Source organism: Leuciscus leuciscus, assembly GCF_965113295.1.
Source record: "Leuciscus leuciscus genome assembly, chromosome: 6".
Taxonomy (NCBI): Eukaryota; Metazoa; Chordata; class Actinopteri; order Cypriniformes; family Leuciscidae; genus Leuciscus; species Leuciscus leuciscus.
Window position 1 is genome coordinate 9,763,118 of NC_138730.1, and position 27,722 is coordinate 9,790,839.

The 27,722-nt window shown below is 38.3% G+C and overlaps 2 protein-coding genes and 1 long non-coding RNA gene across 4 annotated transcripts; 1 reads left to right on the forward strand and 2 right to left on the reverse strand.

The window, feature by feature from the left end:
• The first annotated feature begins 149 nt into the window (after positions 1 to 149).
• On the forward strand, positions 150 to 17,273 carry LOC309501799 (uncharacterized protein). The gene is made up of 3 exons (XM_082174072.1): positions 150 to 732; positions 5,418 to 5,583; positions 14,459 to 17,273. Exons 1-3 carry the CDS (start codon positions 433 to 435, stop codon positions 15,094 to 15,096), a joined length of 1,104 nt encoding a protein of 367 aa, XP_082030198.1. The 5' UTR covers positions 150 to 432; the 3' UTR covers positions 15,097 to 17,273.
• Positions 11,295 to 24,916, reverse strand: LOC309501857. The gene is made up of 4 exons (XR_014207001.1): positions 24,771 to 24,916; positions 24,478 to 24,577; positions 20,683 to 22,963; positions 11,295 to 11,595 (listed from the first exon to the last, which is right to left on the reverse strand). It is a non-coding gene; the product is annotated as an uncharacterized lncRNA (long non-coding RNA).
• LOC309501811 (uncharacterized protein) lies at positions 21,798 to 24,423 on the reverse strand. 2 transcript variants are annotated; one of them, XM_082174091.1, is made up of 2 exons: positions 22,871 to 24,423; positions 21,798 to 22,264 (listed from the first exon to the last, which is right to left on the reverse strand). In XM_082174091.1, exon 1 carries the CDS (start codon positions 24,398 to 24,400, stop codon positions 23,474 to 23,476), a length of 927 nt encoding a protein of 308 aa, XP_082030217.1. In that variant the 5' UTR covers positions 24,401 to 24,423; the 3' UTR covers positions 21,798 to 22,264; positions 22,871 to 23,473. The 2 variants fall into 2 exon arrangements, with proteins under 2 accessions (XP_082030217.1, XP_082030216.1); XM_082174090.1 differs by having other exon boundaries at positions 22,764 to 24,423.
• Positions 24,917 to 27,722: the final 2,806 nt, after the last annotated feature.

A 27,722-nucleotide genomic window follows, 5' to 3' on the forward strand; every position in this document is an offset into this window, starting at 1 on the left:
GGGACATATTTAAAGAAGACTTTTATTTTGATGTGTGTTGTGGCGACATAATGCTAGTGATGGGAGAAACGAAGCTTCTCAAAGCTTCGAATCAATTGAACCAATTGCTGCTCAAAATGATTCACTCTTTCGAAGCGTTGGTTCGAAATGCAACACACTGGTGACCCCTGCTGGTCAGAACAGTGGAAATGCAACAACAAAAACAGGCCAAACATGCATAAAAACATCTTTTATAAAAACACATTGCAAATGTTTTATTGAAAGTAAAATCTAACGAAGCCTCTTTTACTGAAATCACGTGACTTTGGCAGTTTGATACAAGCTCCGAACCACTGACTGAATCGAAACAAACGATCCGTAAATGTTTCGAAGCTTCATGAAGAAGTGTTTCGAAAGTGTCCATCACTACTGTAGATTTGTATTAGTCTTAAAATGGTGCGTTCGTGCGTCTATCCAGGATGCTTCAGAAAACATAAAGTCTTAAGATTACGAGAGCCGCCATCAACGGGACATGGAAGATTAACATTTCACCAGTTCCCTGTAAATGATCCTGAGCGACTGAAGCTGTGGCTGCTCGCGGTTCGCTGGGATGTAAAAACACCCATGGCTAAAATCGAGAGATCCAGGCTGTGCAGTGAGCATTTCTCCAGCGAGGATTACGAGCCGGAGAAGGGGAAGCCAAGACGACTTCTGAAATCCTCAGCTGTGCCTGTGCTGTTTCAGCCAAATGAGGTATGCAGTGTTTATGTTATGTGTGAAGCTGTTAAATAATTGCTTATGCAACTGTTGTTAATTTTTTTAATTATTATTATTTTCTATGTTTACATTTTATTTAACCTATCTCACTATATGATATATGTATAAGATGGTGATAGTTATAAATAGTACTTAAAGACAGTATGCATGTGACATATTTAATGTAAAATGTATTGCACTTAATTATATGACATTCAAAATAAACATTTAATATAAAATACATTTCTCTATATGAAAACCAATAAGACATTTAATTAATATATAGATAAAATAATATTTTTTTTATAAACGTACAAACAGCAAACAATACATAAAAAAATAAACATACAAACTTTATACAAAAAAATTTGCAATGGCATTTATGCAGAAAGTCATCACTGAAAATCAAATTAATATTATAAATATCTTTGCTTTGAAAAATGAGAAAAATAAGAAAAAAATACTTATGAGCACTCATAATTTATATTCTTTAATAATAAATACAAAGCACACAGTAACTTCAACTTCTAACCCGAAAAGTAATCGAACTGACCACAAGAAAAAATATTCTATAAAATATAGTATGAAAACAAATTAAAGCTTCGATAATAAAATGATAAATTTATGTTGATTCAATATTTTTTTTTTACCAGATAAACACTTAATATATAAATTATTTCAGCACACCATGACAGAAATATTACAGACAACTCGCCATTTTCTCCGTCATGCTTGTTCTTTTGTCAGATGTCTTAGTGGTTTAAATATATAGGCTTTGCATAAAATATTTAGTTTGATTATAATGATTTAATTTGACATTAAATAAATGTCCATACTGTATATTTAATTTCTTTTTGTAACATATGAACTTGAAAGAAATAATATTGTCACATAATACAGTAAAATGGGATGGTTTTTACAGTATGGTTACACATGAATTAATATATTTTCAAAATGTAAAAGTTAAAAGTATTTTTTTCTCATTAGTTCATGCTGTGTGAAGTGAACTAACAGCAAACTATTGTACAATGGTTATTTAACAACCCATTAACATGACTTGCTGCAATAAAATAGCATTAAATAGTTAGCAAAATAGCAAAAAGTAGTTTAGAGTACAAAATAGAGTTTTTTTATTGGTTTTAAAGAATTACAACTACAGTCAGGGGACTACATTGAATAAACAAAAAAAGACAAATACTTAAAAAAACAGTGACAAACTTACAAGTTAAATAAAAATATGAAGATATTTACAAATGGAAACACATTTTACAACATTTTAAAAACAAAGGCTTATTTCCTCCAAATTGACATTTATGAATACTAAATTTAGCTAACAGAAGTAGCAGATAAATTAAGTAATATTCCTTATGATAAGATTTGTCACAGGAGAAAAAAATAACTAATATTTGTTTTAAAGCAGGGTATGATGTTAGAACATAAATCTGGCCAAAAACAAACTGAATGAGGACAGCTCCAAAATAAATGATAAAATGTTTTAACATGTAAACCACAAGATGTACAAAATATATCAATATCACAATTAAATCTAAAGATAATAATTACAAGGGTAATATTTATAAATGAGTTTAAGAGAAATTAAGCGCGGTCCATGTTGAAGATTTTATTATTTAGAAAATAAGTAATTTAGCTATTAGGGATGTTAACGATTAATCGACGATCGATTAATTGTCGATAATACATTTAATCGATACAACTTATCGATCATTGATTAAAGGTATAGCGGAGGATCTTTCCAAATTTTAGATAAGACCCGCCCTCTCCACTTTTTTGAAAAGTTTGATTGATTCACCAGAATGATTGACAATTAGGAGGACCAATAGTATAGGTTACCCACCAGGAAGTAAAACATCCTCCGCTATACCTTTAAGCAGGTTCATGCGCGTGCGTGCTGCTCAACCGCAAAACATGCGAGCAAGCCGGAGTTATGTTTGGGACCATTTTACACCTTCATCATGACTATGTTTGCGTGTGCATTCGCAGCCTTTTGTTTTGTGCAAATGTAAGTTGTAATGTTGTGTTTATTTTGTGTAGGCCTATCTATATCTGATTTATCTCATAATAGATGCATTTTGTTAAGAATTAATGTATTAAAGCTTACGGTGATCCTCTTCAGTTTCAGCGCGCGCAGCTCAAACGGCAATGCCCGACTAATGACTATTGGACTGTCATATTACATAACATTATAAAGAGAACAATTTTGTAATAAAATTTTGTGAATTATTTGGGTTTAGTTGCCATAGTCGCGTTGCTCCAGAAATTGCGCGTCCACAACATGAGTCATTTTGAATGGCACGTAACTTAGTTCAAGTTCACTTGTGCATTCGCTTAATTTTGTGCAGATATCATTTGTAATATTGTTTATTTTGTATATATCTGATTAATCTCATATAGGATGCGTTTCTTTGAGTTAAATAACGCGCTAGCAAAGTGCTCCGCGTTTAACGGTATTCATTCAGCGCTTAGCTCAAACAGCAACTCACGGTTAATTATAACTATGATTAGGACTGTCATATTAGGCTACATAACATGAGAACACTGTTTTATTAAATCGTTGTGAATTCATTGGGTTTAGTTGCCATTTTCAGCGCGTTGTTCCAGGAAGAGCACGTCCACAACAGTCACATATTCCAAGCACGCATCTGAGGCGTTGGTGACATTTTTCATTAGTCGTTATATTTGATTATTAAATAATACATTTATTAAATAATCAGCCACATTGAAATATTTTACAATCCTACTAGCCCTTTATTTAGATTAAAAACCATTCTCATTCATTTGGTGAGGAACATAGCGTTTTGTGCAGTATTTGCAGAACCTGTCATGCTGTTGGCCATAAGCAGCAGACTCATAATGCAGTGTTATGGCTAACGTTTAATCGATTAATTGATCGTTAATTTAAACAACGATCGATCATGGGAAATTGTTAAAATTGACATCCCTATTAGCTATAGATTTGTACACTATTATTTCCTTTCTGTGTGTGTGTCTTTGGGTTTGACTTTGGAAGCCTGAACGGCCAGAATGCTGATGCAACAGAGAATTATATTTCAGTAATGTCACATGGTACAAAAGAGTTCTCAAAATATCTATAGAATGTATTACCATTTTTTGGAAGAGATATATGTGAGAAGCTGGCCACTGATCTGGAGCGACTTTCTGTAGGAGGTGCGGCTTCGTTTGTGAAATAAAGTCTAATATTTCTGGCATCAAAGATCTCTGAGAAGTGATTTCCCAATAAGATTGAAACCACAACATCCACTGCTGGAGAATCAATATATGTGACGATACACCGTCGCACAAGTATTGAACACAGCCCTAGCGTAGTATGAATGTAAACTGGACGTACATTCGTCATGTTGTCATTATCATGTGATCTATCAGCGTCAGTTAAAGGGTTAGTTCACCCATAAATGGAAAAAATATCCCATTATTTACTCGCCCTCAAGCCATCCTAGGTGTAAATGACTTTCTTCTTTCAGCCAAACACAATCTTGAGTTATATTAAGAAATATCCCGGCTCTTCCAAGCTTTCTAATGGGAGTGAATGGTAACTGAGCTTCAGAAGGCCTTTATTAACCCCCTGGAGCCGAATGAATTACTTATGTTGCCTTTGTTGCCTGTTGCCTTTGGCTTGCTCAGTTGGGGATATTTTGGGGATATTTAATTTAATTTGATCAATCAATAAATTCCTCTTGAAACAAACTTTGTTGTATTATTTTAATTTAATACTGTGAAGCTGCTTTGATACAATCTGTATTGTGAAAAGCGCTATACAAATAAACTTGACTTGACTTGACTTGACTTATATGATGGATGGATGCATCAAAATCGAATGTACTATTCTCTCCCATTATAAAGCTTGCAAGAGCTGGGATATTTTTTAATATAACTCCTATTGTGTTTGGTTGAAAGAAGAAAGTCATACACACATACAATGGCTTGAGGGTGAGTGAATAATGGGATCATTGTTTTTTCATTTTTGGGTGAACTAACCCTTTCAGTCGCTTCACTACAATTCATAAATCCTCTGTTTAGCCCCTCTACCCATTATCTAGGTACTGAACTATCGCCCCCATCAATAAAATGTAGGCTAGTCTTATTGTTTTACCTGAATATTATTGTTGATTATTATTCTGTTTATTAAAATTAGGCCTATTATTATATTTACACTATCATTACATTTTTATACATAGTTTTAAAAGAAATTATGATTATCTCACCTAAATGTTCCACTCAATGGATTTGTGTTTTTACAGTGGGGTAATTTCTTTGCAATTGCTTTCACACAGTACAAGGAAGCTTGATTTCAAACTTTGAACCGAATTTACAAAAAAAAGTCGGTAATAAATTAAGAACAAATTACAAACAATAGCACAAACAAATACAGTACAATAAAGAGACAAATTGAATAAACAGCACTGCACGTTTTTCAGGTGGGTCTAACAGTAGTGTTCAGATAAGAAATACCACAGAAATGAAATAATCATATATTAAAGTTACAAAAGTAATGTTTTTTTCTCTTTGTCTTTTGTTGTTTGATTAACGTTAATGACATACATTATGGAAGCCATTTCACTCGGATATACTTCACAATAGGGTAGGATAGACTATTGCATCTTCTGTTTCATGAAAGAACTCACAATATTCCCATCATTCAACAGGTAAAAAGGTCATTTGGATTCAAACAAGCAGGAATAACTCCTGTTGAAACATCAACTTCTTCAGGGAACAATACTGAAGAGATGGAGTTTATTAGAGAAGAGAATGAAGACATGAGTGATCCACAATCATGCAAAATAAAAAATGAAGATACTGAGGAACAAAGAGGTTTGTGTCCATTCCTGATTCTTCATGTACTTCCTGGTGAAGTTTGTTCCATACACACCTTTAGGTTTAGGCTGCTTAAAAACAAGAAAAAAGAGAAAGTTCTGATTATGTTTTTGACTCATGTTTAAAGGCCTTTTCAAAGCTGATTGTATTGATAGCCCCTTATTTAAAAAGGGTATTTTATACCCTTATTTATATTTATAAATGCATAAAGAAATAATAAATTCATAAATGCCACTTTCAGAGAAAACGCTGTGCATCAAAACATGGTAAATGCAAACAGTGAACTCGGTGAAAACCTACAATGATTAAATAGCTTTGCCCAGAAGTTACCTTTATAAACCAATGAATAAATTCTGATTTAGCTACCTGTTATGAAGCACTTTATCTTTGATTATTTTTTAATTAATTTAGAGAAGCGGAAATTGTTATTATGATTAAAATACGGTTAATCATGTAGCCCTAATAAAATGGACAGAATTTGAAAGCTGAGACTTTCTTATCAGATGTAATAAAGCTCTTTGTGATTATTACAAATAATGTTTAGTGTAGGGAAAACCGCAGACCTGGCAACCCTGGCTTGAACTACGGGTGATTCATAGGGTCAAAAAGCTTGCTTTAACGCAGCTATTTTTTGAAACTGTTAATGTGTTATTGTCACATTAATCATCAAGACACTTTTGTGACAATAAAATAATTGAGACATTTTCTTCACACACAGTATGAGTTGCAGTTTGACACATTTTCTGCCCCCTTTTGATTGACTGGATATAAAATCTCTGAAAATCTTTTGGATCCCACGATTCGATTCTTGGGGACACGGTTTGATTCAAAATAGATTCTCGATTTTGAATCAGTTTCAATTTGATATATCCTTAGATTTAAAATCTATGATCAATTTAGTTTAAATTATACACACCTCATAAGTGCGTTAATTTAATCTAGCCCGCTGCCGTTCAGCGTTCATATTCGCCTCTCACGGCATGATCTCACTTTTGCATCATTAAAATGAGTGAGCATCAAGTCGACAGTTGAATGAAACGAAGCGACTATCATCTGGATCTGGGTTGCGTTTCTAAATTGATTGGTGATAATCATTCTATGATCAATTTAAGCTTACAATGCTTTGGGAAAAAGCAGCGCTGATCAGTGGCCGATCGTTTAGAGTTAGAGATATATAATACAGTGGTGTCAAGTAAATGTCCCCTTGATCAAACCTGCCTGCAATGTGACTTTCTAGTGATCCTGAAGACTAGTTAGTCTTAGTTTGCTCAGGTGTGTTTGATTATAGGGTTAGAGCTAAACTCTGCAGGACAGTAGACATTGATAGCCAGAGTTGAGAACACCTTCTGTACTATTTCAGGAGATTTGGTAACAGTGCCCATCCTACCATATAATAGGCCTGTCACGATTATGAAATTTGGGTGACGATTAATTGTCTAAAAAATAATTGCGGTTATGCCGATTAATTGCCCGTTTTAGGGCTTTGGCGATTAATTGTCTGTTTTAGGGCTTTGGCGATTAATTGTCTGTTTTAGGGCTTTGTCATTATTTTTTTGTGTGCTTCATTCATTAAATAATTGTGATGGATTTAATCCTTTGTAAGTTATCATTTTGCTGTGTAAGATTACAGTTTACACCTTTAAATATTAAATAAATATATTCAATAGCTATGACAATTTTCTTAATAAACTTAGTTAGTGTATTAATCAGCAGCAAAAGTAATTCTTGAAAAAATCTGCACCGTAATTTTATGAAATCTAAGTTATCTATGTTGATAAAAACAAATTACAAATTACTATTAGTACTATTATAAAATTAATTCATGTATTAATTACATTTTATTTATATATCTATGTATATCAACATTGATAATAATAATGAATGTTTCTTGAGCATCAAATCATCATATTAGAATGATTTGTGAAGGATCATGTGACACTGAAGACTGGAGTAATGATGCTGAAAATTCAGCTTTGATCACAGGAATAAATTACAGTTTAAAATATATTCAAATAGAAAGCAGTCATTTTAAATTGTCATAATATTTCACAATAATATATTTTTTTATCAAATAAATGCAGCCTTGGTGAGCAGAAGATATTTATTTTAAAAACATTTAAAAAAATCTTACTGACCCCAAACTTTTGAACGGTAGTGTATGTAAGATATGTATACTCATATCTATCTATCTATCTATCTATCTATCTATCTATCTATCTACACACACACTACACACAAATAATATACAATTAAATTATGCTTATTTTAAATGTATTGTGCAGCTTTTTAATGGGGCAACATGATATGATATATACGACAGAACAGAACAAGATAGGCTTTTAATAATCTTACAGTGCAAAAAAAAACGAAAATAGTTAACACTTCGAAACAGAGCGGCACAAAGCACGTATGCGTTTCGCGGGTGCAGAATGATGTGCTCAAAGCAACATAGGGTCACAATGCACATTTAAAGCTGCCGTCGGCAACATTTTTTTGATCATATTCAGTGTAATCGACACTATAATCCGACAGAACAACATAAATAAGGTGGTTTTAGAAAAAAACCCGAGCTTCTAACTCCACCTGGAGCGTGTTATTTGTTTTGCAAAAATCCAGCGCTCCCGCTTCATCAGGTCCAATCAGCGCAGGGGGGTGTGAGATCTGACTGTCAATCACAGGTCGTGCACACGCCACAGATCCCCTCTCCCTCGCGCAGACGCGCACGTTACAATATCACATGCACACGACACGCCTGAAGTTCGCCTGGAGATTGCATGAAGCGTGATGGCGGAGAGAAAATCTACTAACAAGCTTCCAATTCCTCGGTTATTGCTATCTATGGATAGATTAGCCAGGGCTGCCTACCTCCGAGTCCATGGTGTTGATAGATGCTGAAGAGACGGACGCGTTCACAGAAAATCAGGTACACACGCACAGTGATGCACTGACGAGCACGACCTCGATGGGAGGGTGCTCGCTGGTAGTGGGGAGGGGCATGAGAGTTGTAAACATTCACAATTTTGGCTAATCGACCCAATCTGCCAGACTTGCCGACGGCAGCTTTAAAACTTCACGGCACAAAGCAAAGAAATGTCGAGCTCACAAATCCTAGTGTATCTGTATATCTGTCCAACAGTTTATTGATCGTTTGTTTCTTCACAGTTTTAAATTCCAGTTATTGTGCGTTTGATGCCAATTCATAGTCCTTGTGCTGTGTGTGATCTAACAGGCACACGGTAGCGAATCGTTTAGAAACAACAATACACTCCAGCAAAATAAAACACTAGCAAAATAAAATAACAAAATAAAATCATTTTATGCAAATGCAAAAACGAGGCGCGCTGTTTGAACGCTGAACGGAGAATGATTGACAGTTGCAGAGGAGGGAAGACGAGTTTCCGTGAGCTTTAATTTAACGATGTAAATATATTTCTGTCCCTCACATTAAGCTATAGAATGGCTTCAGATGACTTTGAATATATTGCTGGAAAACTTAATTAGTGCTTGTCTATTTCTTTTGGTCCATGACTCCCCCTTGTGCGGAAGACCTATAAAAGAGCGCAATAATCGCGGTTGTCTAAAACAATCGTGGTTAGATCAAATAATCGCGATCAGACGGTTATTTAATTATCGCGACAGGCCTACCATATAATAATGAAAGATTTGCCGGAAAATCTAGTCAGTGACAAGGAAAGAGTGTGTCAAAATGGCATTCATTGTTTGATTATTGTGATAAAATTGACCTAATTTAAAGGGGTGATAGAATGATTTTATTGGGTATTTCACACTGTTCCTTAAAGTTGCTATGAAATAAAATTTTACAATTCATATTTTTATATGTAATATTGTAGTGTTTATTACAAATGATTTATCTGTGCACTTCATTAATTTAAAAAAAATTCATGTGCCCTTATATTCTTTAATCAAATATGTAATCCTTCCCTCCCCCCTCGAAACGACTTCTCTTCTCTTCCTGTCATGTGATATGGCGCGAGGGCGTGGCAACTCCCCTCAAACCGTTAGTCTGCTATGAGCGAGAGATGGAGAGGAGGAGCGCTAAAGTAAAACCCTGCCCTCCTGAATTCAATATTCCGTTTCACTTGGAAATACGTCACAACACTGGAGAAAAGTCGTTTGTAACTTCCGGTTCATGGCGACTTTAAGGTTTCCAAATAGGGAATGTAACATTGGTTGGGCTGAAAATGCCCGGTTGGCTCTTTTATACGCCCTAATGCAAACCTGAGAAATAGCCCCAGAATGAAATGAGCGGTTTTCTCCATTTTATGGCATGCTCATGAATATTTAGATGAGCTGCACGCTGATTGGTTGGCTTACAAAGATTGGCAGCACTCACTGGAAGTGAACCATGGAGACGTTAGGTGTGCAACCATATATGTTTGAGCCTGAATCAGCACCTTAAAACACAATGTGTGCTATTGTTGTGTTGTATTATCATATGTAAATTCAAGTGAGGGGAGGAATAGGCCTTTATATTATTTATGACCATCCCGGTCTCACGGGTCGTGCGGTTAGACAAGCACTCACCGCATTTAAGCAATGCGCGGCAGCGACTTCAACCAAGTGACGGTGTGCTAGAGGTCGACCGATATGGTTTTTTTCAGGCCGATGCCGATCTTTTGAAATCCGGGTCGGCCGATGGCCGATTAATGCTGCCGATTTATTTTGGCCGATTATGTGCTTGTTTTTAACCTCTATTTGAAAGATAAAATATAACACAAATAATTACTTAAGATAGACAAGATTTCTCAACAAAAACATTTATTGAACACTTGACCAATCTGCACTTGTTGTGACCTTGAGATATGTTTGGTAATTGTACCTGAATGAATTGAAAATTAATTTGCTACATTTCAGATTAATATATTTGTTTTCCTTAAAATTTTAATTAACAGTAACTGAAACACTTTGCAGTTTGAATGATGTCTTGTAAACAAAATGACGGAGTATGTTTTTATGTTTCCACTGTTCGATCGCATCCGCGCCTCACACACACACACACACACACACACAAATATAAGTAAACACTTCGCAACTTTAAACACACGCGACTTTTCGATCGCGCCCGCGCCCCTCTCTCCCTCTCCCGAGTCTCCCTCTCTCTCTCTCTCCCACACACACCATATTCCAGCATTGCAATCTTTACATCGCAGCCTGCTTCAGAGCTACGGCGGGGCTACAGATTAGGTGTCCCCAAAGAACCCGGGTATCTAACAGTAGTTCCGCATTACATGAATTAATTTGCATTCGAGTTTTATTTATTTTTATACCATGTATTCTCCGTGTAAATTTATACACCGAACCGTGACGCGTACCGTTTCGGTTCAATACGAATACATGTACCCAGTGCTCGAAGTGGGGCGGTACTCACCGGTACGCAGTACCGGCACTTCTACATTTTACTCTTAAGCGTACCTGCACTTTTTCTTGCGTACCGCTACCTCTCGCATGTAGCCGGTACTCTACCACTGACAGAAAAAGCGTCAGTGTCACGCCCGTTTCACATATACTCCGTTTGCAGTGCGTATTTTTTTCCGCACCCATGTTAACAGCTTTCACACTGCATGCGGATGCGGTCCGGCGATCCGTTCCAGGTGCGGTTCGTATACAGTAGTGCAGCGTTCATTTCCGCACAGAGCTATTTCTGCTGTGCTGCACGCGCTGAATTAAAGTGACAGCACATGGTTCGTGGTCAAAATTAACACAGAATGACATGAAAGTATAATAATTTCACCATAAATGCATTTAAATAAAATAAAATGTAGTAATCTCACCATAATTGTATTTTTGGACTTGCAGACTTGGAGGAGTTCCGTTTGCACGCACGACTTGTTTAAATATGTTGTTAATAAATAACAAACAATAAATTGTTGTTGTACCTGCAATATCTCCAAGTTTAGTTTTTCACTGTAGAAATTTCAAATGTCATGATTTGCCAATGCAAAAGTGCAGGCCAGCTGACAGTCTTGCCTGGGCCCTGGACGAGATAATCTTAGATGCGCACAATTCACACCCCGCGTTAATTGAAGAGAAAAAATCTCCAAATGCTCCACGTGAAACTGCGGTCTTCCAACCTTTTACTATCATGTCAAAAATTATTTTGATTAATATATGCGCGAGGGAGAGAGAGCAAGACAGCGCTCGACGTGTTGTTTGAAGACGTGAGTGCGCGCGCGCGGCTGGGGCTCTCTCTCTCTCTCTCTCTCTCTCTCTCTCTCTCTCTCTCTCTCTCTCTCTCTCTCTCTCTCTCTATATATATATATATATATATGCTCGTTATGCGCCTTGTCAGCGATCAGCACTCATTCTATTCTATCACTCGCCGATCAAATAAGGCTTTGACGGGACAAAAATTTGCTTTGGCGGCCTCCAAAAAAATTTCAATGCAGGAAAACCGCTGACAAGGCTCGACATTACTGGCTGCGCTGTTTTGTACCTTGCTCTAAGTTGGCTTTACTAGTTCCAGCTTCACCGTCACCATCTTTTTTAAAATATTTGTTTAGAAAATCTCCCAGGCCTCTATTTTCCTTTTCTCTTCTTCTCTTTTCTGAGCACCGGACATTTTGAGCGTAGGCTACTGAACTTCAAATCAAATGACATCAAATTTTGATCAGTGGCCAAACCATTTTTGTGTTGGGGGTGTTTTTTTTGTTGTTGTTGTTTTTTGTTTTTACCACTATTTCAAGGACAATTAGGAAGAAAACAAATAAAAAGCTTTTATGTAACTCAAATATTACATATTTTTTCCACAAATAGGACTATTTTTAAATGTTTAAAAAGATTATTCCATAATTTAATGAGGGCCCAGCTGCCCCCTCTCCGCCCCCCTCCTTACTAGAGAGTACCGGCACCTTTTTCCCCCCACTTCAAGCACTGCATGTACCGTTCCACCCCTAGTCTACAGTGAAATACAGTCACACATTACACTGTTTGGCCAGCATTTTAACCGTGTTTAATCCAGCTACTAGCTAACAGTATGCTAAAGTTAACTGCTGACTAGCTTCACGTTTCTAACGTCCGTTTTCAGAGCATCCAAGAGAAGCACAGGCATAACAGTAGCACCGAAATGAAGCACAGAAATCCGCATTGATATTCGGTCCGGTAAATAACGGTCGTTAAGGCACCAGTGCCGTTATTAGCTCCGGGTCTGTCTGTAGCTACCCAACCCTAGCGACGACGCTTGCAAAGCAAAGCCAGTCCTTCACTAACCTATGGTCACTTTTTTATTACTTATTTCTCTGCATTGAGTGACAACCCTCTCAAATATAAGACACACAAAACAGAACAAATAAAAATATCATATTCTCTGTCTGTATTTGCAAAATTCTTGCTTACTTATTGTGACATGATAGCAACCCTTCTGCTGTGCTAATGCAACCTCCACTACGCTATCAATATCCAAAGTAGCCGAACGTCATGTCGCCTATTCATATTTTTTCTCTAAGTTGGCAGTAACATATCAAAAGGTTTTAATTAAATATAAAGGAGTTTTCTCCAAGGAACTTAGCTCCTTCCTTAGGCACTGGATGAGGTCTGCTCACTCTGCTGGAGAATGACTCTAGGCGCAGTGTGCGTCGAACACGTGTTCCACAACAACAACACTAGGCTGCCCACAGATGCGCCCGCCTAATAATCGGCTTGATATACTGGATATTGGCCGATGCCGATTATGTTAAAAAATGCAAAAAATCGGCCGATTAATCTCCCGACCGATTAATCGGTCGACCCCTAGTGCGCGCTCCCGCGGGGCGTGAACAGAGTTTTGGGCTGCTTCGCCTGTGCAGTTGGGAGTTTTTCTCTCTGCAGCACAGAGCTGGATGTTTTGGCCAGCACGTTTGCCACCTCGCTGAGCCCTTCAGCGGAATATTAAATTGTGGCGTGGGCATCGAGAGAGCGACACTGTGACACAGTGAATGGCACCGGACCTGCACAAGCACCTGGCCAGCAAAGCCTCTCCGTTTAACATGCAATATAACAGGGAATGCATGCATTGTTAACCCGTTGCTCTCTTGCTGGGCTTAGTGGTTTGTGTGCAAGCCGTTTATTTGACAGCTATATTAACTCTTTCCCCGGCAGTTCTTTTTAATTTTAATTTTAAGTTGCCAGCCACCGGCAGCATTTTTGATCATTCCAGAAGCCGTAAACTTAGCGCGCCGGCTACACTGTGTCTGACCGCACGACCACCATTGATATTCCTGGGCCCAGAAAGTGGGCTGCGTGTATGCAAATTTAGGGGCGTAACAAAGGTACAGACCAGATCCATAAGGAAATCCCCCAAGTGTTACGTCACATCTGAGCTGATTTGAGATCCGACGGTTTTACAGCTGCAGTTTAAAGTTTTGAGATTTTCATATTAAGGAGGTGACATAGGATTTTGAGATTCTGCGTATGGCCATTTTACCCACCGAGCTGCTGTTATTCAACTATGTCAAGGTAAACTTGGTTTTGCATTCTATCACCCCTTTAAAAGCTGATAATCTGTTGAATCTTATTGCAATTATTGGATGGGAGGCGTGCTACAATCAATGTTTGGGGAAGTTTTGTTCACGCATCAGACTAAAATATTGATCTTGGAATTTAAGAATCAATATCGTTTCATCAAAATCGATAAAATTGTGAAATAGATTTTGTCAACCCAGTCCACACAGCTGTTTACCTGTGGTTGCTTATCCACATTTGTGCACAAAATATACCCTAACACAATCAAAACATGCCATCGGGTAAGTGCTAATCAAGATCAGTTCTTGTTGATCAATTCATCATCAAGACAGCTAAAATCCCACCATGTATGAACTGTTTTATAATTGTTTTTGTACTTTTTGATTAATATTTGACAATTACATGTTCATTTCAGAGGTGATAGAAGTGAAAGTGGAAGGTCAAGAACTGAATGATGTTGAGGAGAAACATCAGTATCACAGACCTCACAGTTTCAAAACTGGACAGATGGGAAAGTATTTGTCACAAACAAGAAGACCCAAAAATTATTTTACCTGCCCTCAATGTGGAAAGAGTTTCACACAAAAAAGTCACCTTATGGCTCACATAAGAATTCACACTGGAGAGAAGCCGTTTACCTGCCAGCATTGTGGAAAGAGTTTCACACAAAAAGGAAACCTTAAGGATCACGAACGAATTCACACTGGAGAGAAGCCTTTCACATGCCATCAGTGTGGAGTGAGTTTCACACATAAAAGAAGCCTTAATGATCACATAGGAATTCACACTGGAGAGAGTCCTTTCATATGCTCTCAGTGTGGAAATACTTTCACACATAAAGGTGACCTTAAGAGACACAGAAGAATTCATACTGGAGAGAGGCCTTTCAGTTGTCACCAGTGTCGAAAGAGTTTCACTCGTAAAGAACATCTTAAAACTCACACAAGGATTCACACCGAAGAGAATCCTTACATATGCACTCAGTGTGGTTACAAACATCTAAGTAACATAAGAAGGCATATGACAATGCATTCAGAAATGACATTACACTAATCACAGTGTACTATAACAACAGACTGTATTAAAACTTAAAAAGAGCATTTATTATTGTTCTGCCATTTGCCTCTTTTTTTTAAAAATTCTTTTGTCAACAGGTATTTTTATATGTGGTCTATTTTAAAACATTTCAATTGAAACTGTTTGATGTACTGGTACAGTTTGTATATTGTGTATTATACTACAGGGCTGTTAAATGCTTGATTCTGATTGGATGACAAACGTTCTAAGGTGTGCAATTATTTTCAGGGAAACGCACGGCTAAAGTAGTTCCAGCAGGTCTCGACCGCATTACAGGTCCATATCACTTCGCCAAATGATTTCAGTTATTTCAAAGGGTCTTTACAGCCCACAGAACCTAAACCCACAACGACGCTGACTGAGCAAATAAATATAGTAAACAATAGGATAAAAAAAGACCAATTATTTCCAAGTTTTTTGCCACAAAATTACGTTTTTTTCTTATGTATTTTGCAATTACTAGTTATTGTGGAAAAGTACATCTCTCTTCCTCGCTCACACTCAAAACGCACACACATATAGTACAGACACACACTCGCGTGTTGTCAGCGCTGCTCTGACGATTTTATCAGTAAAATAGTTTAGCAACTTAAGCTACATGACGTTTCTCACTAGCGAGGTGCCGATAAACGTAGTTTCGCTATTAGTAGACGCTGGTGCCGAACATTGTTGAGAGACGCACAGACTGAGGTAATTCACACGCTTAATCTCTCTCTCTCTCTCTAATAACTGCGTTAGACTGCTATCAGTGGCTTAAGTCTCCATTAAGCCATTGGCCAGCAGCCATGTCACCCTGTAGCCCAAGACCGGTTGCCCACTGAAGCTAAGCAGGGCTGAGCCTGGTTAGTACCTGGATGGGAGACCTCTGCCAGCAGCAACCTGGTTTTCTCAGGAGGTGTTAGTGAGGCCAGCAGGGGGTGCTCACCCTGTGGTCTGTGTGGGTCCTAACGCCCCAGTATAGTGATGGGACACTATACTGTCAAAGAGCACCGTCCTTCGGATGAGACGTAAAACCGAGGTCCTGACTCTCTGTGGTCATTAAAAATCCCAGGATGTCTTTCGAAAGAGTAGGGGTGTAACCCCGGCATCCTGGCCAAATTTGCCCAGTGGCCTCTGTCCATCATGGCCTCCTAATCATCCCCATATACTGATTGGCTTCATCACTGTCTCCTCTCCACCAGTAAGCTGGTGTGTGGTGGGCGTTCTGGTGCAATATGGCTGCCGTCGCATCATCCAAGTGGATGCTGCACATTGGTGGTGGTTGAGGAGATTCCCCCCTTCTATGTAAAGCGCTTTGAGTGCAGAGAAAAGCGCTATATAAATGTAATGAATTATTATTATTATTACTAGCTCTAAAAGGACGTTTTGGAATTAGCAACGCAGGCTTGGGATGAGATGCGTAAGAAATTAGTCCCACACAAACCTGACAAACATCTTGATACATCATCTGAACAATGTTTTGAGGTGTGGTCACCGTAGTATAAGCGGAATGATTAACTCTGGGCCGTTGAATTATTAGAAAAATAATGCACATAATAAAAGAATAATGCGCTTCGCATCGTATCACCACCTTGTGTTTTATTTTTCTAATAATTCAATGACCCGTCATCAATCATTCCTTACTTCTTTTATGGTAAATAGTCTGTATATTATGTTTTCTTATTATACTGTGCCTAGTATTCTGTATATTGTGTATATTGTATTCAGCATTGCACTGCAAGTCGCACTTAAGATATTACGTATTTGTAATAAATTGATCAGATTATATAGATCTGTATACTATAGATCTGCCTGCTTTCTGTTGGTGTAAAAAACATATTTTAAACAGTCAATAATTGTAATATCCATGCATGCCCCGGTCATACCCCTCACTCACCACATGAGGGAGGATCACCAAAATACCGAAATCATACCTGAACCTCACAACAGCCACTGTACAAAGACCTGAACTTCCTCTCAATCCTTTCAAAGTCTTGTATCTTTCAAGTGCTTTTAAGAGCGTTTCTCTTACCTGTGGGTTTACCCATGTACTACCTGCTGCATATGTTTTTCCACCTATTGCCTTGTGATTTGGATTTGTTTGCCTGTTCAGATTGTTCTCTTTGATTTTTAAAACGTTTGTCTCTTCAAAATAAACTGCACATGGATCCCTGTGTGTCTGTTTTTTCCTTCACAATTATATAAAAAAAAATTCCAATCCATTTTGTTATTTTGACTAGGTAAAGAAATGAAGGGCATTTATTATGCTTTCCGATAATTGAATATGAAATTTGACTAACAACAACACTTAGATCCATCCGTCCTTGTCTCCTCCTCCTGCAGCCATAGCAGAAGTTTTGACCCAAAAATGGATCTAGCGGCTGTGCAACCCTTGTGCCCCGCAGGCCCGCACAGAGTGATTGTTCCCTTGAGGAACCCATTTGTGAGTATTTACATCTGGCAATGCACTTTGGTTACAATGCCCTAATTGCATTTCACTTAAAAAGCCCCTCAAGTAACTGCTACCCAGGGATGATCCTTGATGCCTGTGCCAATTTCTGAATCTGTCTCTTCAACTGAGTGGATCCTCCTTCACTGTGTGAGAGGTAGAAAAGGACCTCCACCTCACCGCTCCAGTATCCCCAGAGGCCACCCCGGAATCTGCTCCAGTACCCCTAAACTCTTCCATTCTCTGAGCCACTCCAGCCCCTTGTCATGGCCACCATGCCAGAGCCCCACCATGTCTGCACACACCGCTGCCATGGACCCTGAGCCAAAGGCATTGAAAGGCACCTTGATCCTCCATCGTTTCACCAGCTTCACCTTGGACGACTATCATTTGGCTTTGTATTGGCTCCCTGATCCTCCTTCTCCACCTGGGTCCTCTAACTCCCTGGCTTTACCTTGGTGTCCAGTTCCTCCAGCTGCGTTGGGGTCCCCAGCTCTCCCTGTCCTACTGGGGTATGTCTGGGCCCGAGTCATCTGCCATACCATGACCCTGGCCCACCTTGCCTTACTCTGATGGCTACTATCATCTATTACCTCCTTAACTTTTTCCTTTTGATTGGTGTGTCATGTTTTCTGTTCATAGTTTCAAAGAACTTATATTTTGGGGTATTTATATGACTCATTTGTATTATGTTTCCCTGTGGTTAAATTTACATTTTCTGTGGTTCATTTCCTGCTCATTATGGTTTCTATGTCTACATGTGTATCACCTGTTGTTAACTTAGTCTCTTGGGTAGGTACTTATTTTGAATGAGTAATTACTTTGTGACCGCTAAAAATACATTTAATATAGGATGAATTTGTGTAGTATGAATGTAATCCAGATGTACTACATTCACCATGTTGTCATTATCATGTGACCTACCAGCATCAGTTGCGTTGCTTCACTGCCATTCACAAATTAACTCCCATGGCCTCATGGTATAGTAAAGTGTCTATCCTACACTCAAAAAAATAAATCGTTGGTTTAACTTAATATAATTACGACACCCATTTCCACACATTTGGATGGTTTTATCTCAACTTAATTTAGGCTAATGGAACCCAAGAGCAAAATTCATTTTGAACTCTTGGGTTCAAATAATTTTCATTTTTCTGTCATGACAACTCTCGGGAGATTGGTATGGTAATAGAAATTAGCATGGTAATGGATATGGCAATGTTAATGATCTGTTACGCTGCTGTTGCTGCAGAGCAAGTACAGAGACTTGCTACTGCGAATACATTCACAGACATTGCTGTAACAGCAAACAATGCCAAGTATTTGTATGTTTGAGCAGCAAGCTCATTGGCCGCTGATGCAACAGCAACCAATCAGCTGTGCTAAGTAGATAGGCTGCGTGTGTGTGTGTGTGTGTGTGTGTGTGTGTGTGTGTGTGTGTGTGTGTGTGTGCGTGTGTGTGTGTGTGTGTGTGTGTGTGGCTGTATGCCTGTGTGTGTGCAAAGCTGTGCATCACGTGATCAACTGCTAAATTCGAAATGTGCTTTGGTTGGCACTGAGCCAGAGACGGACGCACTCAGCGCTTGTCATATTTAAAAACTATTCAGTGTTTTCAATTACATATGTAGGATTTGAGGGCGAACCAAACACAAATGAATCTTCCAGATAATTCGTTCAAGCATAATTTCACACAAAACTCAACACCTCAGACTTGACCTGTCTGACCCTTACAATTAAGGTTTATTTGTAGGTTTCAGACATTTAAACATACATAAGTACTAGCAAAACAATACATTTATAGTTTGTAAAATACACACTGATGTCTATGGAAGCAGCAATAACAATCCTTTCAAATATAAATTGACGAGGTGTTTTATTCATATTAGATACACATAGTGTAAGTAACTAGAAAGTTTACTCTATTCTTCTACAACTTCACCTGCCACTTACATTCATGTATTTCGAGAAAAGTGGATGAATTGACGTGTTATAAATCTGACAGATCCGATTCTCTGAACTGCGGCACGGCGGCCAAACTTGCATGGTTGTGCTCATCACGCATTATAGATCAGCTAACATGATCATTATAAAGTTTTTTCAACAACAAGACACATTTACTTGCATGTATTTGAGAAACAGAATATTAGGTAGTTGATGACAGCCAACAAGTTTGTGAATATTTTGAATAAATAAGGAAAAACTAAAAAAAGCGATACATCTGCCATACAGCGCTATACATCAACATGCAAAGTCGATACGACCAACTGAGAAAGTTAGTCGCACCAGTGCGACCAGTGGGAAGAATGGGTCTCCAGCCTCTGGATAGCAAAGTCTAACAGAACATAAAATCTGTTTGAAGTAATTCATTGACTGACCAACCTGTGAAATGGGTTGCATGATGTTTTTATTGTTCTGTCAGTATTACGCCCCGAGTCTAGGGGAATATAAATCACTAAAGAGGCGTAATAAATAATAATTGGGTTGTGGAAATGGAATCCCAGCACGCATCACTCCGGTCGATAATCAAACTCGTACACAAAATTGAAGCAAAAAGTAATACATTTATTAGAGAATAACAAGTGAAATAAAGACCAAATCTTCAGGGTGTCCAAAAGGCCAAAATAACAAACAAAACGAATATAAAAAGAAAAGAGGAGAAATGAATAACCTAATCAAATATCAAAAGAAAAAACATTTATCTTACCTAACTCCCTGCCCAAAAAACAGAGATCAAACAATTACAAAATAAACAAGGCAGGGCACCCCTACGCTCCACACTGAAATGTGTCCGAGATGGTTTAGACATAGGAGAACGGTTCAGAGGTTGTCACAAGATGCACGTTCACTTGAACTAATTAAAGTCTCTAATACAAAATTTGATCATCGGCCGGAGGAGGGATTCCGGAGCTCTCAACCCACGTGCGACCGAACCAACAATGAGCTCCTCGATGAGTGTCAGCAGCGTCCTTATAAAGACCACGCCCCGACTTGGCAACCAATGGCTGCTTACAACCCATGATTGGATAACCTGTTTGAGATTAGAGAAAACAAGAAAGGGAAAAGGAACAGAACAATAGAAAACAAGCTAACACAGGTCGTAACAGTCAGTGACTCCACCCTTACTCTGAAACAACAGGCTTGTTTGAGATGAGCAAAATCTGCGCAGAATCGATCACCGGTGATCAGCGCGAGATGCATGCCGGTTAGAAATGTGTCCGAGTGCGGTCCGCCTGGCTCTGATGTCATGCTGACGTATGTCAAAAAACTCTCGCGAGCGCAAGGCACACCTGTCGGATTCTGCAGTCGCGCGCAGTTGCTCTCCACCGACTGCGCTGATCAAAAGCATGATGGGAAACGACTTGCTGACGACACAGCTTAATGCTCATTGGCAGCGAATGTCAGCTGATATTTTTTTTCCCTTAATTCCAAGAAGTCCATTACCTATAGCATAATACTATAAAAAAAATTCTGTAGTACTTTATTAGTATTTAGGACATGTGCTTTATATACCCTTTTATTTTCTTGGTTTAAAGTTCTGTTTGTTGTAATTTTCTCTTTATTGTATTGCATGCTTGTGTTAATTTTGTACATTGAGATTTTTGAACAACAGTAATCCATTAAATAAATTAGTCAATCAAACATGCATATCTAATGTGACGGTTTTACAATAAGGCCTCATGTTTGTGTTTTTATCTGAGATCTTTATCTAGGTATGTCTTATTCCAGGAGTGCAGTAAACAAAACCCACACATGCATGCTAATTTCTTAATTTAGAATGTGTTTTTGTTTTATATAATTTTTGAATATTAATTAGCTGTACACACTTTTATTGGTCATTAAACATGAAATCCAAACTTACATTAAGGTGACACACAATTGTGTAATATATTTATATGGAATATTTTTCATGTAAAAAAGGGATAGTTCACCCAAAGATTTTTTTTTCTTTGGGTAAACTATCCCTTAAGTAGGATATACATCAAGTTAATCAGCTGTGCCATGTCCCACTCTTAAATGTTTAACCCATAATTAGGGATAACAATGTAAATTTAATGCAGCATCTGTTTGCTCATCATTTCTCATTATGGCTTTGATTATAAAAGGCATCCACAAAGTTTACAATTGTAGCAAGATGGAGAATATGTTACTAACACTATCAGACTCCCAGGGAGCAATCACATTAACAGTAAGCAAAGCAATTGCTGAGAGAATAAAGAATGGTAAGTAAAAAAAAAAAAAAATTGGTTGCTTGATGATGTAAAAATAATGAATTTTATTTTTATTGATTGAAATTCGTTTTTTATATACAAAAAATATGCAGCATATATAATGCAACAAGTGAGATCTGCAGAACAGAAACAAGGTAAGGCATTTTTCTTTTAACCATAATAACATTATAACATTTAAAATGATCATGGGGATTTTTTATTATTGTGTTCTCTTTAGCAGATACTACCCACTGTCCAGCATCTCTGTCTCAGTGTCCCCCTCCTGTTACTACTCTGTCTCAACTTCCCCCTCCACGTCCAGCATCTCTGTCTCAGTGTCCCCCTCTTGTTACTACTCTGTCTCAACTTCCCCCTCCACGTCCAGCATCTCTGTCTCAGTGTCCCCCTCTTGTTACTACTCTGTTTCAACTTCCCCCTCCACGTCCAGCATCTCTTTCTCAGTGTCCCCCTCCAGTGATTGATCATCCAGTATCCCTTGTCGAGTGCCCTGTTGAAACAAGGAAAATAAATCTCACACAAACACACAATCTTCAATCCCCTTCCATGCAGTCAGAATGTCAAGAAACCCAACAAGGTATGCACTGTTTCTAATATGTATAAAGTTAACTAATATCCAATATGTATAAAGTTTATCTTTCACAATTTTAAACGGCTTTTTTCATAGAATTCACACACAGGACCACGCTGCTGCTGCTTGACCTCACACAAATGTATCTGCATTTGTACTACAGAAATAAAATAGCATTTTACAAAAAGGTGGAGCAAGCCTTCAAAGAAAAAGGTTACAACATCAGCAATGAAAAATTGCGCAAAAAACTTGGCAACATGATCACTACTTACAAAAGGGCTAAAGACCGGTGTCGGTCAACAGGAGAGGGAAAAGTTACATGGGAGTATTACAAGGTTGGTGTGCTTTTTGTATTGAAATTACTGCAAATCACTGGGTTTACATAAAAAAAAATAATTTCTAAAGCATCTCTATTTACATTGTTTTACATGTTTTCTCAAAGGAAATGGAAGACTTATTTGGGAAATCTGGAGTTGGGAGTGCACCATCAGGCACAATCTGCTCGACTCCTCTGTTCAACACTACCTCATCCCAGACCAAGTCCTCAATTGCACAGGCCACAGGCTCCCAAGAACAGCCTCTCCCAGAAGAACAACCAGGTCCCTCCACTGCTATGCCCTCCAAAGAAATGCACAGAAGGAGACAAACAGCATCAACATTCTGTGAAGTTTATGAAGCGCATTCAGAGAGGAGAACAGCTGCTCTAGAGTCACTAGTGCGGCCTGACTTGGAACGCAGAAGAAGGCTTAAAGAGAGGCGGAGAAGGATGTTTGAAAAAAAATCTCTTACCTGCCTTGGAGAAATCATTGAACAACTAAAAAAAATCAGTAAATCCCAGGAAATGATAATCGATCTATTAAAAAATAAAGTTTAACTATATAATCCATTCCCATGTGTATCATCATTTTATTGCTTATCACATCATTATTATAGAGAACACAAAACATTCCTCCCTAGACAGGGGACAGTGGTTGACTAGCAGAATATATGTCAATCATTTGATAGTAAGTGCTTAAAATAATCCTGTACAATCCCATCCACCACCTCACAAAACAGTCAAATCAAAAACCTTCTTAAGATAAGTTTAATGGAGGGAATTGTTGAAGGTAGAACAAGTAAATGTGATGTTCACAGGCGGCCACAGATTGCATCTCTATAATGTGAAGCATTATTGTGAATGTGGGCTTCTGGTGGGTATGGCTCATCCTCCATAACATCTGCCTGCTGATCCTCGTCAATTTGGTCATTGGATTTCAGGCAGATGTTATGAAGAATGCAACAGGCTGTGACTGCAGAAGAAATGTTCCTTACTTTTTTCATGTGAAGACATCTGAGTCTCCTGAATTTTGATTTTAAAATTCCAAATGCATGCTCAATAACTACACAAGCAGAATTCAGTTTCCTATTGAAGCATCTCTGCCTGACAGTCAAGTGGCCATTGTCTCTGTATGGCTTCATAAGCTGAAGCGAGAGAGGGTATGCAGAATCTCCAATTATATGCATGCCCTCAGGAACCAGGGAATGTGGATCTTCCTCAAGAAGTCGGCCTACCTCTGACAACCGAAATGCCCTTGAATCATGCCAACTACCAGGGTGACCCACACTGACATGACAGAACCGCCGCTGACTGTCACAGAATCCTGTAAGAATTACAGAATAGAACTGTTTCCTATTGATATAGGCCACAGGATTCTCACAGTGCGGTTTTACTATTGGAATGTAGCATCCATCAACTGCACAGACAGTTTTAGGAAACCCAGCTGTTTCAAATTCTAACTGTGATATGTGCAGGGCTTGTCCTCTGGGCCAGGATATGTAATGTGACAAATGTGTTATTACAAGAGAACAGAAATCATGCAGGTGTGTTGAAACTGTAGATTTGGTTATGTTAAATCTGTCTGCCACTCCTCTATAGGACTCTTGGTTGGAAAGAGTCCATGGAGAGGCAAGTATACTGTTTGTCAGCGGTACCTTAGTCTGCTGTTTATTCATGTAAAAAGGACCAAGTGTATTAATTAAATCCTGCATTAGGAAGAGAAAAAAAATAGTTATCATATAATAAAACTATGGACACATGAATTTTCGGGGGGGGGGGAGGCAAACAAAACATGATGTTTTGTTTGCCTACATACCTCCACATGACCTCTAGAAAGTCTGAAATGACTTTGAAACTCAGAAGGACTGTACAAATGGACCACATTCTCAACAAAGTGAGGAATTTTAGGGACATTCCTAGGAGAGAGAAAACATTTATTTTACGTTTTAATGAAATCCTTTAAACCTTTATTTTATTTAGTGCTGAATTATCTGCAGTCTGGACTGTTTATTTTCATTAGATCTATTCAACTTGCAACATACCAAGACCAGATAGATTTATATCCCTACTATTTACTGAAAAAGCCATTTTAAGTAATGAGCACTTCACCTTAAGTGATTCTCCTCATCATAACCATCTTCGTGCAAAAGCAGTGGTATTTCAATTGCATCCACTTAGTCTGCGATAAAGAAGGCGAACGCGATCTCTTCCATTGCTGACGTTTGCAGTCCACAACACAGCGAGATTCAGGAAGTGTCCGGCTTGCCTGCACTTTTTTAACTCCTCCCCTTACTGCAGCCGCCTACTCTCGCTTACAATTCAGGCGAGGCAAGGCGCATCTCAAACAAGCCTAACTTCATCATGCTGTCCGAATACTGGTCAAGCATAGCAAGAAACTTCAACTCCTGTAGTGATTTGCATGAACTCACTGTTGATCTGATAAAAAGGAAAAAAGGAAAACAAATGCAAAGAAAATTAGGTATTCAAATTCAAGTAAATTAGCATGTCTATGTAGAATAGAAAAAAATTATTAAAAAAAACTTACCTCATCAATATTAAAGAGAGCTGGCCATCGATTTTTAAACAGTTTCCATTGGCTTCTTCTGAACCACTTCCTGTCTTCTGTGTGAAAAGGTTCTCTCCATCTTCTCTTTGACTACTTTGCATTACATTGTTTTCCCTTTCTAATCTCAGTCAAAAGCTCAACTCTTTCCTTTTCCAGATTGTCAGATGTTTCTCCATTTGGATGCTGAGGGCAGTAATTTACTTCGGCTCTTCTTGGCGTTTTGATGTTTGAAGCAGCATGGCACTAATCTTGGCGTTTGTTCTTTATTGAGTTTATGCTTACTTCTGAACATCCAATACTTCTGAGCCTAATACGAAAGTTTGCCATCTTATACTTGAGGCTTATTTTCCACCCATAGTAACCATTGTAGGAGCCTTGTTCTCGAAAGCAGGGGTGTTTATTAATTAATGCTTCTGCCACTGTGTTAAGGTCTAGATCTGTTGGATATGCTTTGAATTGTATGATTTCCTCAGCTAAAATTTCTAGGATGTGGACATCAGCTTTGGAGATGGACTAAGATGAGTTCCATTAGCATGGTATTCAGAACTGGCCTGCTGTAGAATTAATTCAGAGTCATAGGGGAAGCGTGGAATTGGGAATGCAAGTGGCCATGGGGTAGATCTTAATGTGGATTGCACTGACCCATCAGGAGAAGAAAAAAGAACAGTGTCGTCAGTTTAAAACGAAGAGACAGAGGCAGAATTATCTGACTTGCGCAGTGTTAAGCGAGTAGGAGTTGATGCTGCAGTCAAGTTTAGTCATGTAGTCTTTAAAATGATTTTTAACATTCCTTTGTCTTGAACATCATTTATTGATGTCAAGTTAACAAACTCGCCACCAAAGTCTTGATATTGCAAGCAGATATCCCCATCAAGCTGGAACATTTCAGGGATTTTTTGTGCATGGTCCTCAGTAGAACTAGGAAGCCCTTCAGCCAGGATCAACTTCCTGGCGTCACTGGTTGAGCCATTGCTCTATTAATCAGTCTTAAGAGAGGATACATTAAAATCGGGGTGTGAAATACGGGGGGGCTCAACAAATATTTTATTATTTTATTTTATTAAAATGTTTTTAAGCTCACCATGTCCAGTATTCAGAATTCAAAACATTTATTCACAATCACAAATATGTTCTATTTTTTGCCAAGCGGAGCCAGCCAGTCCTGTGCACGTATGCAAATTAACCATGTGCGCCAAACACAAGAAACGTTGAGAAGTCATACTAAAAATGGCTAGCAAGTGAAAGCTAAACCAGAGTGTATCACTCACACACTTTGGGTTCACATCCAAAAAGGTGGCACTCAGAGATGAAGAGGCACCAAAAGACGATGCTGGTAAAGGCCCACTCACTAACAGAAAAGAGGATCCTCTCCCACCCAGTGACTCCCCAGAAGAACAATGATTAGTTGAGGCTGAGTGCTCCTACTTGTGCTGCTGCTGGCACAAGTAGGGTTGCCAACTGTCCTGTGTTAGCCGGGACGTCCTGTAAATTGGGCCTAATTTATTTATCCCGTTTATTGACTGTAACGCTGATCTAACCACTGACTGATACAACAGCAACACGACACTTCACCGATCACAACCCATACTCACGCGCATCAGACCATACAAATAACAAACTCTAAATTGAGAATTAATAATTTTGGGACAAATCATTGTTTGAATTGTGAACAGAATTCTCTGCTGTCTGGTCACTCCCGGTTCGATCCGGACTCGCGCTAACGGCAAATCCCTTTCACTGTCCTGGTTTTGATTTCGGCAAATCAGTTTTGCTTTTGGCGAATTCAAACAATGTGATTATTGTTCATGAGTCCAACATCCATCCAGCCACAGCCATGCAAGAAAACATGAAATCTACCTGAGGGAATAATATGCTGATGTGATTTGCTGTTGAAGAAACATTTCTGATTATTATTAATGTTTAAAAATAAAATAAAAATCAGGATTCTGTAACATTATAAATCTCTTTACTGTCACTTTTGATTTATTTAATACGTCCTTGCTGAATAAAAGTAGGCTATTACTTTCTTTAATTTCTTATTGTGAACTATGGTTTGTGTGTAATGTGACTTTTTTTTTGTATGACCTTAAAATTTGTTTTAGAATTAAATTCTACATAAATAAGTTAAGCAAAACAAATGTGTTTATGTCTGAGAACCTTTTAAACATATAAACCTGAAATTACATATACTGTGTGATACAGTACCAATATGTTGAGTGTCCCTTATTTTCCTGAAAAGAACCACAATTGTCTCGCATTTTTCTTTTCTGAAGTTGGCAACCCTAAGCACAAGTGACTTGCCGGCTGGTTGGACAACAAAGCAGGTGGGCGAATGGAAAGACCGGAACCCTTGTCTTGACATTAAGGCAGGAAAATTGGGGTGTTTGGTTTGTAGAAAAGCAAAAACCTTGCTACTCTCAGAAAAGGGACCGGGTTTACACCTCGCAGAAGAATGGATTAACGGTGATGTTTCTAGCTCTGAAGTAAAGAGGCTA